This window comes from Phocoena phocoena, chromosome 19 (genome assembly GCF_963924675.1).
Source record: "Phocoena phocoena chromosome 19, mPhoPho1.1, whole genome shotgun sequence".
NCBI lineage: Eukaryota > Metazoa > Chordata > Mammalia > Artiodactyla > Phocoenidae > Phocoena > Phocoena phocoena.
In genome coordinates this window covers 30,443,119-30,459,676 of record NC_089237.1, presented here as the reverse complement: position 1 = coordinate 30,459,676, position 16,558 = coordinate 30,443,119, and the positions used below count along the sequence as shown (strand labels likewise).

General features: G+C 40.5%; 2 protein-coding genes across 2 annotated transcripts; both read left to right on the top strand.

Annotated features, from left to right (window-relative positions):
* The first annotated feature begins 395 nt into the window (after positions 1-395).
* Positions 396-1,328, top strand: LOC136138371 (olfactory receptor 4D2-like). Its single transcript, XM_065897020.1, has one exon. It carries the CDS (start codon positions 396-398, stop codon positions 1,326-1,328), a length of 933 nt encoding a protein of 310 aa, XP_065753092.1.
* Positions 1,329-15,220: 13,892 nt separating this feature from the next.
* OR4D2 (olfactory receptor family 4 subfamily D member 2) lies at positions 15,221-16,149 on the top strand. Its single transcript, XM_065896988.1, is given in 4 exon segments — positions 15,221-15,377; positions 15,380-15,589; positions 15,592-15,907; positions 15,909-16,149. Coding segments are annotated over 4 exon segments (924 nt in total).
* Positions 16,150-16,558: the final 409 nt, after the last annotated feature.

The following is a 16,558-nucleotide window of genomic DNA, read 5'->3' as shown; positions in this document are numbered from 1 at the left end:
CATTCTTCTTAGAGATGTGGAAACTGAGACCCAGATTAAGTAACTTACTCAAGGTCAAATTTCAAGGAAATAGAAGCTCTGAAGTTTGACTCTCATTTGTTGGATTCTAAGTTGTCTCCCCCATCACTATATTACACTGAATCATTTAAAGGCAGGCTGTATGTGTCTCTGGATGGCTTTAAGATATCGCTTGAATGTGTATTCCAGCACTGACTAGTGAAATCTCCAAAGACAAGGCCATTTAATCAGCACCTGGTATTATGATTTTCACATGAAGATGTCCATCGTCTGGACTTGGACAATTGCTTTGAGCCACTGAGCACTAGAAGGGCACATAGTAACTTCATGCATCTCTGTCTATGGTGTGTTTTCTTTAGGTGTATGGAGAAGAGACCATGAAATCAGGAAGCCTCACATGGGTATCAGAATTTGTCCTCCTGGGGCTCTCCCAGACTCAGGAGCTCCAGTTCTTGTTTCTGATGTTCCTATTTGTCTATACCACCACTCTCATGGGAAACCTCCTTATCATGGTCACGGTGACCTCTGATTCCTGGCTTCAGACTCCCATGTATTTTCTGTTCCAAAACCTGGCTATCTTAGACCTCTGTTTCTCCTCAGTCACTGCCCCAAAGATGCTTGTGGACTTCCTCACTGAGAAGAAGACCATCTCCTACCAGGGCTGCATGGCCCAGGTCTTCTTGTTCTACTTTCTGGGAGGTGCCATGATCTTCTTCCTCTCAGTGACAGCCTATGACTACCTTGCTGCCATCTCCCGGCCCCTCTACTATGTCACCATCATGAACACTCAGCTCTGTGTGGGGCTGGTGGTGACAGCCTGGATGGTAGGTTTTGTTCATTCCACTTCCCAACTGGCTCTGATGCTTCCACTGCCTTTCTGTAGCCCCAACATCTTAGGTAGCTTCTACTGTGATGTTCCACAGGTACTGAGACTTGCCTGCACAGACACTTCTGTCTTAGAGTTCCTCACGATCAGCAGCAGTGAGATGCTTGATGTCATCTTGTTCCTCCTCCTCCCGATCTCCTACTCAGTCTTCCTGGTGATGCTGAGGTCCCACTCAGGGAAGGTAAGGAGGAAGGCAGCTTCTACCTGCACCACCCACATCATCGTCGTGCCTATGGTCTTCATTCAAAGCATTTACCTCTATGCCTGGCCCTTCACCTCCTTCTCCATGGACAAGGCTGTATCCTTCAGCCACAGGGCCGTGACCCCCATGGTAAACCCCATGATCTACACCCTGAGGAACCAGGAGATGCAGGCAGCTGTGAAGAGATTAAGGAGGCACTGGGTGGTTTGTAAAAGGGAGTGACAGTGGGTCACTTTTCTTTGGCTTCGTTTTCCATTTGTAAGGTGGAGAGAGAGTATCTGCCCTCTTCATACCCGTGGATGTGTTGTGAGGGTCATCGTAGAAGTGAGTAAGTATTGAAACTAAACAACTTACTCAGATTTTTAGAAAAAAGGAAAATATCCTTTTTTTTTGTGGTGGATGATTTGAGCACTCCTAGGACAAGATGTGTTGTCATGGAAACATTCTGGAAAGCCATACTCTCCTTTCTGCCTTCTTGGTGGACAGTTTCCTCTTAAAATGTCAACATTTTCCCAGAAGAGCAGTTCTGTTTTCTGTATTTTGACCTGTTTTCCCAGTACCCCATTTTGGTGTGAATCTGGATTGTTGGAAACTGCACAGAATTCAGAGTATTAATCCTTAAATTAGAGACCCTAACCCAACACTTAACAAACAGATGACCTTGAATGAGACACCTGGCCTCTCTTGAACTCGTAACTTCTTCCTCAACAAACTTGCTGAACTTAATATCTGACCCCAAGCCTCCCAGGTTTATTATAAAAGTCAAACCCCCCAAATTGTAAGAAAACATCGAGTGAACCATATAATTATATTTTATTTTATTTTCAAATTGGAAATGATCATGAATATTCAGATTTTTTGCTGTACATTTTAATACAGTATAAAATTATTACAAGCAAAAGATTATGTGTAAAATGCATGTAAGCTATAAAACACTATATTGTATGGACACTCATGTACAGACTACTCAGTTCAAGAATCATATGGCACCAATAGCTTATACCTGCCTGTAGGTACTCTCCATCACATCACTGCTCCCCGGATGAAGCTATATTGTTGAATTTTGTGTTTATTATTTCATTGCTTAAAGAAATAATTTCATCACATTTTTACATAATCAGTGTATTGTTTTGTTTTGCTTTTTTTGAACTTGATAAACATATCAGACTGTACTTAATATTCTGAGGGTGTTTTTCACTCAACATTATGTTTCTAAACACCCACATTGCTCTGTTTGACTGTGGTTCATTCATTTGCGCTGCTATATTATATTCCGTTGTGAGAATAAGTTATTGGGCTTGTTCCCAGTTTTTGCTCTAGCAAACAGTGCTCTTTTGAATATTTTTCTGCTTGTCTCCAGTTGTTATATTGAGGAGCTATGGGTCATTACCTTGAAGTGGAATTGCTGAGTCATGAGATCTTCAAAGACTTACCTTTACAAAATCATGCCAAATTGTTTTCCAAAGTTGTAACACATTACATGTTCATCAGCAGAGTTGAAGTGTTCCTATTGATTCACATCCTCCTAACAGTTGATATTGTCAGATGTCTTCATTTTTGCCAGTGTATGGGTAAACAATGATATTTCACTGTAGTCATTTTGCATTCCTCTAACATTTCTTTCCATATTTTTTACTGCATTCAGGTTTCCCATGAATGCCTTTTGTTCACTTTTCTACTGACTTTTTCTAGTTAATGTAGGAGTTCTTATATAATTTGCTGATCTATTGTCAGCTATATTTATTACAATACCTTCTCCTAGTTTGTGGTTTGTCTTCTTTATTTTTGGTGTTAGTGTTCGTGTAGTCAGGTATATCAATCTTTTATTTTGGTATTACCTCTTATTGAGATCTAATTTTTAAAAATTGCTTCTTATCCAGAGGACAAAAAGATATTCTGCTACATATAATAGTTCTTTTTTTAAATATAAAGTTTGTTTATTTATTTATTTTTATTTGGGCTGCGTTGGGTCTTCGTTGCTGTGTGTGGGCTTCCTCTGGTTGCGGCGAGCGGGGGCTACTCTTCGTTGCGGTTCACGGGCTTCTCAGTTCAGTGGCTTCTCTTATTGCAGAGCACGGGCTCTAGGCACGCGGGCTTCAGTAGTTGTGGCACGCGGGCTCTAGAGCGCAGGCTCAGTAGTTGTGGCGCACGGGCTTAGTTGCTCCGCGGCACGTGGGATCTTCCTGGGCCAGGGCTCGAACCCGTGTCCCCTGCGTTGGTAGGCAGATTCTTAACCACTGCGCCACCAGGGAAGCCACATATAATAGTTCTTCTATTTTAACTTTTTTAAAAATTTCACTTTAGACACCTTTTTAACTTTTTGAAAAATCTCAAACTTACACTAAAGTTGCAAGTATAGTATAAAGGACTTTTTTTTTCCCCTGACGGTTTGAGGAAACCGGGTAAGTTGCCAACCTGATGCCCACCTTAATATTTGTGTGTATTTTCTACAAAGACATTCCCTCCAATGCTGCCATACAGTCACTAAAATTGATACACATCAATACATTGTTAGAATCAAATCTTTAGCCTCTACTCAAGTTTTGCTATATGTCCCAAGAAAGTCTCATAGAAAGAGAATCTGTTTCAAAAACATGTGTTGTGGGTCTTCCCTGGTGGTCCAGTGGTTAAGACTTCGCCTTCCAATGCAGGGGGTGCCAGTTCGATCCCTGGATGGGGAGCTAAGATCCCACAGGCCTCGTGGCCGAAAAAAAAAAAAAAACACCCAAACATAAAACAGAAGCAATATTGTAACAAATTCAATAATGATCCATATTAAAAAAAATCTTAAACAAACAAACAAACAAAAAGACTATGTGCTGCATTTAGTCATCATGTGTCTTTAGGCTCTTTTGATCTGGAAGAGTTCCTCCTTGATTTTGATTATCTTGGAACTTTAAAAAATTATTGGCCAATTATTTTGTAGAATGTCCTTCAGTTTGGATTTGTCAGATGTTTTATGATGATTAGACTCAGGTGATGCATCTTTGTCAGTTTGCCAGGAATATCGCAGAAGTCATGCTGTGTTCTTATTACAACCTATGAGGGATGAGTGATTTTGCTTTGTCTCTTTACTAGTGTCCCATCACTCTTTTTTTTTGTTGTCCCATCACTTTGATTACTTGACTAAGAAGTGTTCATTAGGCTTCTCACCTAAGTCATTCATTTTCCCTTGGAAATTAGTAAATATTTTGTGGAAAGGTACTTTGAGACTATGTCAATATCTGGTTTCTTATCAAACTTCCAATTTTTATTTATTATCTGTGTGAACTTGTATTTTCCTTTTTTTATTCATTAAGTTATAATCCATTATTATCATTACTTACTTTGATGCTCAATTTACCCCAGATTTGGCCAGTCATAGTCTCTTCAGGCTGGCTTCTATGTTCTTTTTTTTTTTTTTTTTAATATTTATTTGGCTGCATCATTGTGGCACGTGGGCTCTAGAGCACGCAGGCTTAGCTGTGGCATGCATATGGGATCTTAGTTCCCCGACCAGGGATTGAACCTGTATCTCCTACGAAGGCGGATTCTTAACCACTGGACCATCAGGGAAGTCCCATATGTTCTTTCTATTCTTTGAGCACTTCCTTTCTTACTGGTCCAATGAAACACCCCATGCTTATCTTGTACTTTCTGTGCTCCAGCTCTGGGATCAACTATTTCAGTAAACAGTCCTGCTTCCTTTGAGTGGAAAATGGTATTTAGAAGGCAAATTTGGGTGCTGGGTGTGCTCATTGTTTCATATATATATATATATATATATATATATATATATATAAATTTCTCCTTTTCCAATCCAGCATCACAGAACTTAGAACTTATTCTGTTTTTCCCTTTCCACACTTATAACTATTTTCTCTGCTGAAGAACCTGGCTCTCATAATCCTTTATATAAATACACGAAATTCACTTCACATAAAATTAACTTTTTCAAGTGTACAATTTAGTGGCATTTAGTATTTTCACAGTGCTGTGCAGCCATCACCTCTGTCTTGTTCCAAAACAGTTCATCCCCCCGAAAGGATTTCCCATACCCGCTAAGCAGTCATTCCCCATTCTCTCCCCTCTCCTCAGCTCCTGGAAACCACTAATCCGCTTTATGGACTTACCTATTATGGACATTTCATAAAGTAGAATGATAAAATATTTGTGTCTGACCTCTTGCACTTAGCACAATGTTAATAAGGTTAGTTTACACTGTAGTAGGTATTAATACTTCATTCTTTTTTGGCCATGACGCATGGCTTGAGGGATCTTAGTTCCCCCATCAAGGATTGAATCTGCGCCCTCAGCAGTGAAAGCATGGAGTTCTAACCACTGGACCGCAAGGGAATTCCCTGTACTCCGCTCTTTTTTATGGCTGAATACTATTCCATTGTCTGGATACAGCACATTTTGTTTACCCATTCATCTGTTGAATGACATTTTAGTTGTTTACATCTTTTGCCTATTGTGTGTAGTGCTGCTGTTAGCCTTTGTTTGTAAGTATTTGTTTGAGTACCTGTTTTCAGGACTTTCAAGTATATACCTAGGAGTAGAATTGCTAGGTCATATGGTTAATTCTATGTGTAACTTGTTGAAGAACTGCCAAAGTGTTTTCCACAACAGCAGTACCCTTTTTTGTTCCTGGGTAATAGATCCTTGTCAAATTTTGATTTGCAAATATTTTCTCCCATTCTTTGGAAGAAATCTTTTACTTTTTTCATAAGCGTCTTTGATGCACAAATTTTTAAATTAGGATGAAGTCCAATTTATCATTATTTCTTTTGTTGCTTGTGTTCTTGTTATCATACCTAAGTATGCCTTGCCAAATCCAAGTTCATAAAGATTTACCTCTATGTTTGCTTCTAAGATTCTTATAGTTTTGTCTCTTACATTTAGGACTTTGATCCATTTTGAGTTAATTTTTTGTAGATGGTATGAGGTAGTGGTCCAACTTTATTCTTTTGCATGTGGATATCCAGTTGTCCCAGCAGAATTAATGAAGAGACAATTCTTTCCCCATTGAATAATCTTAGCACTCTCCGTGAGAATCAATTGACCATAAAAATATGGTTTATTTCTGGACTCTCAATTCTATTCTCAATTCTATTCTGTGTAGGGATGGGCCCTTGGAGTTCCCTACTCTGCCATTTTCTCTGACATCACTCTATCCTTAATTTATTAACTTGCTTCATTCATCCCCTTGTATACAACCATCTCCCATAGCAGTTCTGTCCATGTTTCCACTCTCTCCCCTGATGCTTTCCTCACTCCGGTTGGGCTTTGGTATCACACAGCAGACCAGCCCCCTGCTCAGACACTTTCCTTACCCTACTCATGCTCCAACACCCCCATCAGAACATCCCCCACGTGGAAACCCTCCTCACCCTGCTTGGGCTCTGACGCCTGACATCAGGGTGCACCTCTGCATAGACACCCTTCTCATCCATTTGCAGTTTTGCTCCCCACACTGAGTCATCCCACTATGGGAACAGTCTTCTCACTGTGCTTTAACGTTCACAATTAGTGGCTCCCAAAAGGGATATCCAGGCTCTGACAACCCATGCTGGGCCCCATCCTGTGAAAACTCTATTCAAACTATGTTTTTATTCTACACTAGGAGGATTTTCTCAACTCTACCTTCCAATCTCTCTATTAAAGTTTTCATTTCTGTCAACATATTTTAATATCCAAGAACACTTTTTTGTTCTATGATTTTTAATATCATCTTGTTCTTATTTATGGATTCTATGTCTTCTTGTTTCTCTGAAAGGATGTTAATTATATAAACTTTTCTTCTAGTTCCTCTGTCATCTCTGTTTGCGTCTCATTTATTTTTCTATTTATTTTTTTTCCCTTTTGTATTAGTGGTCTTCCTGTTGATCCTTGGCTATCTACATCTAAGAGTAAGGGAGGAGGGTGGGAGGGAGGGAGACGCAAGAGGGAAGAGATATGGGAACATATGTATATGTATAACTGATTCACTTTGTTATAAAGCAGAAACTAACACAGCATTGTAAAGCAATTATACCCCAATAAAGATGTTAAAAAAAAAAGAAATACAACTATTGAAACGAAGAAGAACAGAATTAAACATAAGAAAAAGAGTAAGGGAATAAAATATGAATTCGTACCTCTATGTATTAAACTTTACCTTAGGGGTTCTGGTGGAAATCAGCTCTTTACTGGAGGACACCCAAGTACCAATACATGGAGATCTATTTTTCAGGAGTTGTTGTTTCTGCAAAGAAAAATCTTGATTTCCTGTCTTTGGCTTAGATGCTCAAGTTTTGTCCTGGGGTGAGGAGCGCGATGATCCTCAGTACCTCTTAGACAGAGAAATTACCGCTGACCTCCTTTTCTTATTTGAGTTTGTGACCTCACATTTGAGTTCATGACCTCTGCTGTTAGAAGAGTTATCCTACATACGACAGAATTTGCATCCCTGTCAGTATTCTCTTGCCTCTGGTCCATCATGTTCATCCCCGTTTCCAGGTGCTTTATAAGAAGATAGCCTTGTTCTTGGGTGTCTACCCAAAGCCATTGCCAACCACCTCCCCCTTGCTTGTCCCCTATCATAAGTGTTCACCTTCCCAGAACACTTAGAAGCCAGGAGCGCTCATGTGTTCATGTGATCCGGTTCAAGTGATCACAACAAACAGTGTGTTAGCCTAGGAGATTCTGGGGAAGATTTCTCCTCCAGGAGTAGAGGCAAGAGATGCAGGAGGAGAAAGAAAATGCTCTCCACCCGTTTCCTCCCCACCAACCTTTGAATGAGATGTGTGAGGACTTACACCATAAGGAAGCATGGAGGCCATCTCGGCTCATGAGGGCACCACAAAGGGCACCACAGACTCACTGAATCAGGGTCTTGATATCACTGAGCCATGGGTCCTTGTTGGCTCGTCGGCTTTCACACTCTGAATTTTCTTAATTACCTATTTATCCTCCTCCTTCTGTTCTTAGCTCCCATCTCCTTTTCCCTTTCTCCTCTAGCTCTTCACCCTCCTCACATCTTTTATGATTTTGAAGCTGGGATGGGCTGGGTAACGAACACAGAACACTTATAAGCCCCTAACTGCCCTCATGAAGTCTCTTCTGAAACAGGATAGGGTATGAACAAACAGAGGAGCTGCACCGCTATGTTCATCCTCTCAACTCTCCCATCTCTCCTCCTCCCTGCTGCCAGAGAGGCCCGCATCTGTCAGGTCATTCTTCTGTATGACGTCCTCCACCGGCTTCTCACCTCCCTCAAGGTAAAACTTAAGTGTATGAGCCTGGTCTCTTAACACTATTCACAGTGATTCCTGCCTCCTCTCTACCCTAATGTCCCTTCACTTCCCCTGTGCTCCAACCTTGTCAAGGCCCTGAGGGTTCTTGGAGTGTATGCTGTGCCAGTTCATCCCTGGACCTCTGGTCTTCCCGTCAGAAACACACTTTCCCTCCTTTGTCTGCCTAACACATTTGAACTTTACCTCTGTTTAAATGTCATGTCCTCTCCAAAGTCTTCCTTCTCTTCCAGCCATGGTTAGCTGCTCGGCCTATTAACCATTGGCCATTCTGCTAGTAGAGGTATCTCCTCTCTGAAGTGCCTTTATGTGTTCCTGGGTCTGTTTTTCGCATCAACCTGTGAGTTCCTTGAGAGGAGAATGGATTTCTTATTTTTGTGTCCGCAACATTGTGCATTGAGGTGTACCCAACCTGCCTTTTACTGGTCTCCTATTCTTAAAAAAGGATAACTTTCAGTTATGCTAACAAATAGACTGCCAAATAGTTCCCAGCAAAGATGGGTTTATTCAGGATCAGCAGAGAATTGCAATTCAGGGTCTGCACCCATAGTGAGCCACGTGCAAGTCCCCAGTGGGAAGGGAACTTCTTTCTTTAGAGAGAAAAAAGAAGGTGGCAGGCTGTAGTAAAAAAAAAGAGCCCATGGCTTTTCTTTGGCTGAGTCCTTGCCAGGAAAGAAGTAGAGTCTTTCTTTTTCCTGTTGGGCTCTGCTATCGTCACAAGGTTTGAGAGCTCCCCCTTCTGGTCTCTCAACTCTATTTAATTGAAGCTTCTGTTTATTAATTTGTACACATTTATTGAATGTTCACAACGGCCCAAGTACAATAACTCCAAAACAATAAGCCACTTTGCAATCAATTTCTAAAACAGATAACTCGTCCACAATCATGCTCTGAGGAATCAACTTTGGGGTTGAAATGTGTTTACAAACATTTATGTGACTTGAGAGGAGAAATATATAAAGTAGAAGATATAATGGCTTTCTTATTGAAAACCAAGTCAGAATTATAATTAATTAGTCCAGGTAATTTAATTAGTTATTGTTAATAATGTTACAGTTAGTGACATCTGACAGTCAAGGAGATTGATAAGACCTAGTCCCTTCCCCAGCCTCAACCCAGGCTATTTTAACGAGTGGTTGGTTTTTAAGTGGAATAAAGCTCTAAATATTGGGAAGAATTCATGTTTTTTCAATCTATATCTCTTGTATTTGGACAAAACCAGAGCTTCAGATAGTGTTTTTCTATGTTCTTGCTAAGTATAAATATTTGTAACAAAACAACTCAGATCATCCTGGAAATCTCATGTAGAAAGGAAAGCTACTGTACACCAAGATTAGAAATTCCAATTCTGGTTCATCATAATAATAAAATATATGCACTTCCTGTACTAGTCCTTGTATGGAAGGAAGGATCTTACTGAGTAATAATTCATATATAAAGGGTACTAGAATGTTATAGATGGTGCAATAGAATTGGATATGGATGGGGAATCAACCTTGGGATCCAGTTGACAAAATAAAAGACCGATTTATAGGTTTTGTTTCCAATGTAGTATACAAATATTTTCCCACCTATAATGTTGTCCAAGTCAAGGTCAATTAATTCTTTTTCGAAAAGTAACCTATTAAACCAGTTGCCTTGATGATGCCGTGAGAAAGAACTGTTCATTCTGCTGACAAGAGCAGTGAAACTCAAAGTCAGTGGTTCTCAGACTGTGGCCCCAGATAAGCAGCATCAGCATCACCTGAAAACTTGTTAGAAATGTGAATTCTCAGGCTGCACCCCAACCTACTAAATGAAAAATCCTGCGTGGGAGTGTCTGAGTTTTAACATTCCCTCCAGGTGATTCTAATGCATGTTTAAGTGTGTGAACCACTGGTCTGTGAAATGGGTCCTTCCAAAAATCCCAGAAATTTTGAGAGTTTCTGGCCTTACTAATCTTGATTTCCTAATCTTACATGTCATGAATCTCTACAATTTTCATTGTCATTGGTGGGTTTTTGTTTTGTTGTTTTTTAAAAAAATTTTGTTTGTTTGCTTGCTTTTTGCCCTCAAGGCAGACCTTTCAAACAGTAAGTGTTATTTTTTGTTGCTGCGTTGTTTTGTTTTTGGAGTTTTCATATAGAATTATTTTATTTGCACTTAAGCAGATGCATTAACAGAAGGTAGTTTGGTTATAGTCTCCATGTGTTAAATTATTTGCTCATGCGTTAATTCAGTTAATATTCATTAAGCTTCCAATATGTTCCAGGTATTCTTTTTTTGGGGGGAAGGGAGTTTGCAATTTTTTTAATTTTATTTTTTATACAATTTTTAAAGGTTACACTCCCTTTACAATTATTACAAAATATTGGCTATATTCCTCGTGTTGTACAATACATCCCTGTATCCTATCTTACATCCAATAGTTTGTACCTCCCACTCCCCACCTCTATACCACCCCTCACCCCCCTTCTCACTGATAACCACTAGTTTGTTCTCTATGTCTGTGAATCTGCTTCTTTTTTTGCTTTATTCACTAATTTGTTATACTTTTTTAGATTGCACATATAAGTGATATCATATAGCATTTGTCTTTCTCTGTCTGACTTATTTCACTCAGCGTAATGCCCTCAAAGTCCATCCATGTTACTGCAAATGGTAAAATTTCATCCTTTTTTATGGCTGATTAGTATTCTGTCATATCTATATACTGCATCTTTATCCATTCATCTGTTGATGGGCACTTAGGTTGCTTTCATGCTTTGGCAATTGTAAATAATGCTGCTAGGAACATAGGGGTGCATGTATTTTTTTCAAATTAGTGCTTTTGTTTTTTCCGGATATACACCTAAGGGTGGAATTTCTTGGTCACATGGTAGTTCTGTTCTTAGTTTTTTGAGAAACCCACATACTCTTTTCCACGTGGCTGCACCAATTTACAGTCCCAACAGTGTACAAGGTCTCCCTTTTCTCCACATTCTGGCCAACATTTGTTATTTCTGTTCTTTTTGATGATAACCATTCTGACAGGTGTGAGGTAATGTCTCATTGTGGTTTTAATTTGCATTTCCATGATGATTAGCGTTGCTGAGAATCTTTTCATGTACGTGTTGGCCATCTGCATTTCCTCTTTGGAAAAATGTCTATTAAGTTCTGCCAATTTTTAATTGTTTTTTTTTTTGGATGTTGAGTTGTACGAGCTGTTTATATATGTTGGCTATTAACCCATTATTGGTCCTATCATTTGCAAATATTTTCTCTGATTCAGTAGGTTGTCTTTTCCTTTTATTGAGGGTTTCCTTTGCTCTACAAAAGCTGTGAAGTTTAATTAGGTCCCATTTGTTTATTTATTTTTTATTTTTTGCGGTACGTGGGCCTCTCACTGTTGTGGCCTCTCCCGTTACGGAGCACAGGCTCTGGACGCGCAGGCTCAGCGGCCATGGCTCATGGGCCCAGCCGCTCCGCGGCATGTGGGATCTTCCTGGACCGGGGCACAAACCCGTGTCTCCCGCATCAGCAGGCGGACTCTCAACCACTGTACCACCAGGGAAGCCCCCATTTGTTTATTTTTGCTTTTATTTTCTTTACTTTAGGAGACATATCTCAAAAAATATTGTGGCAATTTATGTGAAAGAGGGTTCTGCCTATGTTATAGTATACAGTTGTACATTTATGTCTTTAATCCATTTTGTGTTTATTTTTCCATATAGTGTTAGAGAATATTCTAATTTCATTCTTTTATATGTAGCTATCCAGTTTTCCCAGCACCAATTATTGAAGAGCCTGTCTTTCCTCCATTGTATTGCCTCCTTTGTTGGAGATTAATTGACTATAAGTGCATGGGTTTATTTCTGGCTGTCTATCCTGTTCCATTGATCTGTGTGTCTGTTTTTGTGCCCATACCGTTCTGTATTGATTACTATAGCTTTGTAGTATAATCTGGAGTCAGAGTGCATAATTCCTCCAACCCTGATCTTCATTCTGAAGATTGTTTTGGCTATTCCGGGTCCTTTGTGGTTCCATACAAATTTTTAAATTATTTGTTCTAGTACTGTAAAAAATGCCTTTGGTATTTTGATAGGGATTGCATTGAATCTGTAGGTTGCCTTGGGGAGTATGGTCAAATAGCAAGTGTTTCTGAAAGACTTAGAAACTTTTTAACAACTCCCATTGTTCCCTTGTCCCCATCAAGACTCATTCCAGCTCTGCTTCCTGTTCCCAGTCCAATAATTTCTCCCTAAGGATATCCCTTCGTCCCCAGGGTCATGCCGATGAGTTGTGTGTGTGAGGTATGGGCAGAGATCAGGAAGCTGTGAAGCTGCATAGAGAGGACCTCCCAGAAATATGTAAGACCTGAACTCTGTTCCCCCATTCGGGGCTAAAGGAAGGTGAGAGCCTGAGGATTTCCACTTCCGGATAGGTCAATGGTAGCTAGGTTCTTGAAAACACCTGCTGGAGGCTAGAGAGAATAAACAAGTGACATAGACTTGATGGTACTAAGTTTAAAGTTGGAGAAGAGCCTCGGAAAGTAATTGAGGGGATGTGTTTTTAAGCAGCTGCTTTAGGTTGCATGTAAAACCCAGTAATTTTAACAACCACTTATAGATCTGGCTTTATGAGATAGGGAACATAGGATAAGTAAATTCACTTTAAAAATCTCCACATAATTACCTCCTTAGTACATTAACTTGACAATATTTACTGAGCATGTGCTGTATCAGAGCGGCTGTTCCAAGTCCTGGGGTTGCCAAGATATTGAAATTACAATGTAGTAAGTTGAGGAGAGAAGCTGAAAAAATGAATGATGATAAACCCATAGCAGAGTATGTTTTCGATGTTTAAGAACACTGAAAAATGGGGAATTTGTTCTGTATGGGAGAAATGGTGACAGGAATGACAGAGAGGGTGATGTTTTAGTGGGCCTTTTCTAGGGTTGAGAAGGTATGAACAGAATTCCAGGGAACCAACATGGAAATAAATAAATATGGAGCATGTTTAAGACTTTAATCCATTAAAGAGCTAGTGGTTCATCAGAGGCGGAGATACCGATTAGAAAGGCAGGTGGAGCTTATGTTTTATAGCCCTGTGTGACATGCTGTGTTGCATGCACGTGTACGTGTATCCACCCTGACTTGATCCACAAAGTATTGGATGTGGCTCCTAAGGGGCTCTGGTGAGCATCACTACAAGGATAGAAGTGAGAGGGGAATGTGATCATTTCAGCATTTAGAAAGGTCTCATGGACAGCTGTGTAGAAAGTGGACTGGAGTGAAAAAAAATTGAAGTGAAAAATACGAAGGGAGTGATCTCTCAGACATAGAGAATAAATGTATGGATGCCAAGGGGGTGGGATGAATTGGGAGATTGGGATTGAAATATATACACTGCTGTGTATAAAATAGATAACTGGTGGGAACCTACTGTGTAGCACAGGAAACTCTACTTGGTGCTCTGTGGTGACCTAGATGGGAGGGAAATCCAGGAAAGAGGGATATGTGTATACGTATGGCTGATTCACTTTGCTGTACAGTGGAAACTAACACAGCATTGTAAAGCAACTGTACTCCAATAAAAATTAATTTAAAAAAATAAGGGAGTGGTCTCTGATAGATAATGGATTGCATGAGGTCAGGGTGGGAGATGAGACGAGGCGGGGGTAGTGGGGAGGGCACTTAACCCTCACCTGTCACCTCTATCTCTCAACCTCTATGTCCTTCTTCCCCTTTGCTCCCATTCCTTCCCCTGTCCACCATCTTTCCATCTCTTCTTCCTTCACTCATTCTATTCCCCCATTTTCCTTCCTTATAATTTCCTTCCTCCCTTTAATTCTTCATCTATTTCCATTTCTTCTCCTTCAATATTTTTTTCTCTTCTACTCTTGGATTCAATAACATCTTCTGAAATTTCTGTCCTTTCAGAAGAGCTTTAAGTCTCCTTCAGACAATATATTCATTATCTATTTCTTCACTAATGATAGTTACCCCCTGCCTCTTGTCTTCACCTCTGATCTGGGGAGCCTCACCTAGTAAGGAACCACCGACTGTGAAGGATGGAAACAAATGGAATGCTCCAGATGTCCAGCTGTGTCCAGAGGCTCCCTTGCATGGACCTGCACACACAATAGCTTTTCACCCACTCAGCAGTTAACACCAGCTATTTATTAAGTACTGACTATGAGCAAGGATGGGTACTGCAGGGCACAAATAAATTATGAATCAAGACTTATGTCTGTAGCATATTATGAATTGTGGAGGAAAAATATAGACACATGAAAAGTTCATTAACATTATGATGTGCTAACTGTTGCATGAAAAATGATTGGTACAAAAATGTATTAGAGACTGGAAAGGGGAGGAGGTCTTTAGAGCAGGAGACCACACAGAGGAGAGTGATTACCATTTATTATTCCAGGCACTGTTCTAGGAACCTTATGTGTTATTTTATTTAATCCCCTAGACAATTTCTATAAAGAAAACATTTTTCTTATAGATGTGGAAACTGAGATTAAGAGAGATTAAGTAACTAGCTCAAGGCCAAATCTCAAGGAAATAGAGGCTTTGAAATTTGACTGCAGGTCCGTTGGACTCCAAGAGTCTTCCCACCACTATATTACACTGAATCTTTGAAAGGCAGGTTGCATGTGTTTCTGGATGGCTTTAAGATATCTCAAGAATGTGTATTCCAGCACCAACTAGTGAACTCTCCAGAGACAAGGCCATTTAATCATAACAGGTATTATGATCTGCACATAAATTTCCATCACCTAGACCTGGACACTGAACGCACTAAACGGGCAAGTAGTGACTTCATGCATCTCTGTCTGTGGTTTGTGTTTTTTAGGTGTATGGAGAAGACACCATGGAATCAGGGAACCTCACGTGAGTATCAGAATTTGTCTTCCTGGGGCTCTCACAGACTCAGGAGCTCCAGCTCTTCTTGTTTCTGGTGTTCCTGTTTGTCTCCACCTCCACTGTCATGGGAAACCTCCTCATCATGGTCACAGTGACCTTTGATTCTCACTCCAAACACCCATGTATTTTCTGTTCTGAAATCTGGCTGTGTTAGAGCTCTGTTTCTCCACAGTCACTGCCCCAAAGATGGTGGTGGACCTCCTCGCTGAGAAGAAGACCATCTCCTATCAGGGCTGCATGGCCCAGATCTTCTCCTTCCACTCTGTGGGAGGGTGCATGGTTTTCTTCCTCTCATTTATGGCCTATGATTGCCTTGTTCCATCTCCCAGCCCCTCCACTATGTCACCATCATGAACACTCAGATCTGTGTGGGGCTGGTGGTGACTAACTGGGTGGGAGGCTTCATCCATTCCATTTCCCAACTGACTCTGATGATCCCCCTGCCTTTCTGTGGCCCCAATGTCCTAGATAATTTCTGTGATGTTCCACAAGTGCTGAGACTTGGCAGCACGGACACTTCCCTCCTGGAGTTCCTTATCATTTCCAATAGTGGGATGCTGGTCCTCATCTTGTTCCTCCTTCTCCTGACCTCCTACTCAGCCATCCTGGTGATCCTGAGGTCTCATTCAGGGCAAGAGGAGGAAGGCAGCTTCTACCTGCACCACTCACATCGTCGTGGTGTCTATGGTCTTTGTTCCAAGCATTTACCTCTACACCCAGCCCTTTACCTCCTTCTCCATTGACAAGGCTGTATCCATTAGCCAAACTGCCATGACCCTCATGCTCAACCCCATGATCTACACCCTGAGAAACAAGGAGATGCAGGCAGCAGTGAAAAGATTAAGGAGGTATCAGCTGGTTTATAAAAGGGAGTGACAGTGGGCGGATCACTTCTCTTTGGCTTTGTTTTCTATTTATAAGGTGGAGTGATAGCCACTGTTTACTTCTTCATAGCTTTGGAAATGTTGTGAAGTTCATCTTAGAACTTAATAATTTTGAAATTAAGCAACTCAGTTTTTTAGGAAAAAGGAAAATATCCTTATCTTGTGTGTGTGTGAAGGTTGATTTGAACACTCCTATGACAGTAAGATATGTTCCCCTGGAAATATGTTGGAAAGCCACACTCTCCTTTCTGCCTCTGGTGGACAGTTTTCCCTTAGGATGACAGCATTTCCCCAGAAGATCAGTTCTGTTTTCTGCCTTTTGATCTCTTTTCCCGATAACCCTTTTGTTCTTTGTCCAGAGTGATAGAGAACGTGCAGAACTTGGAGACTTGGCCCTAAAC

Coding starts and splice junctions, on each gene's coding strand:
- LOC136138371 (XM_065897020.1), top strand. CDS start 396: ATGAAATCAGGAAGCCTCACATGGGTATCAGAATTTGTCCTCCTGGGG.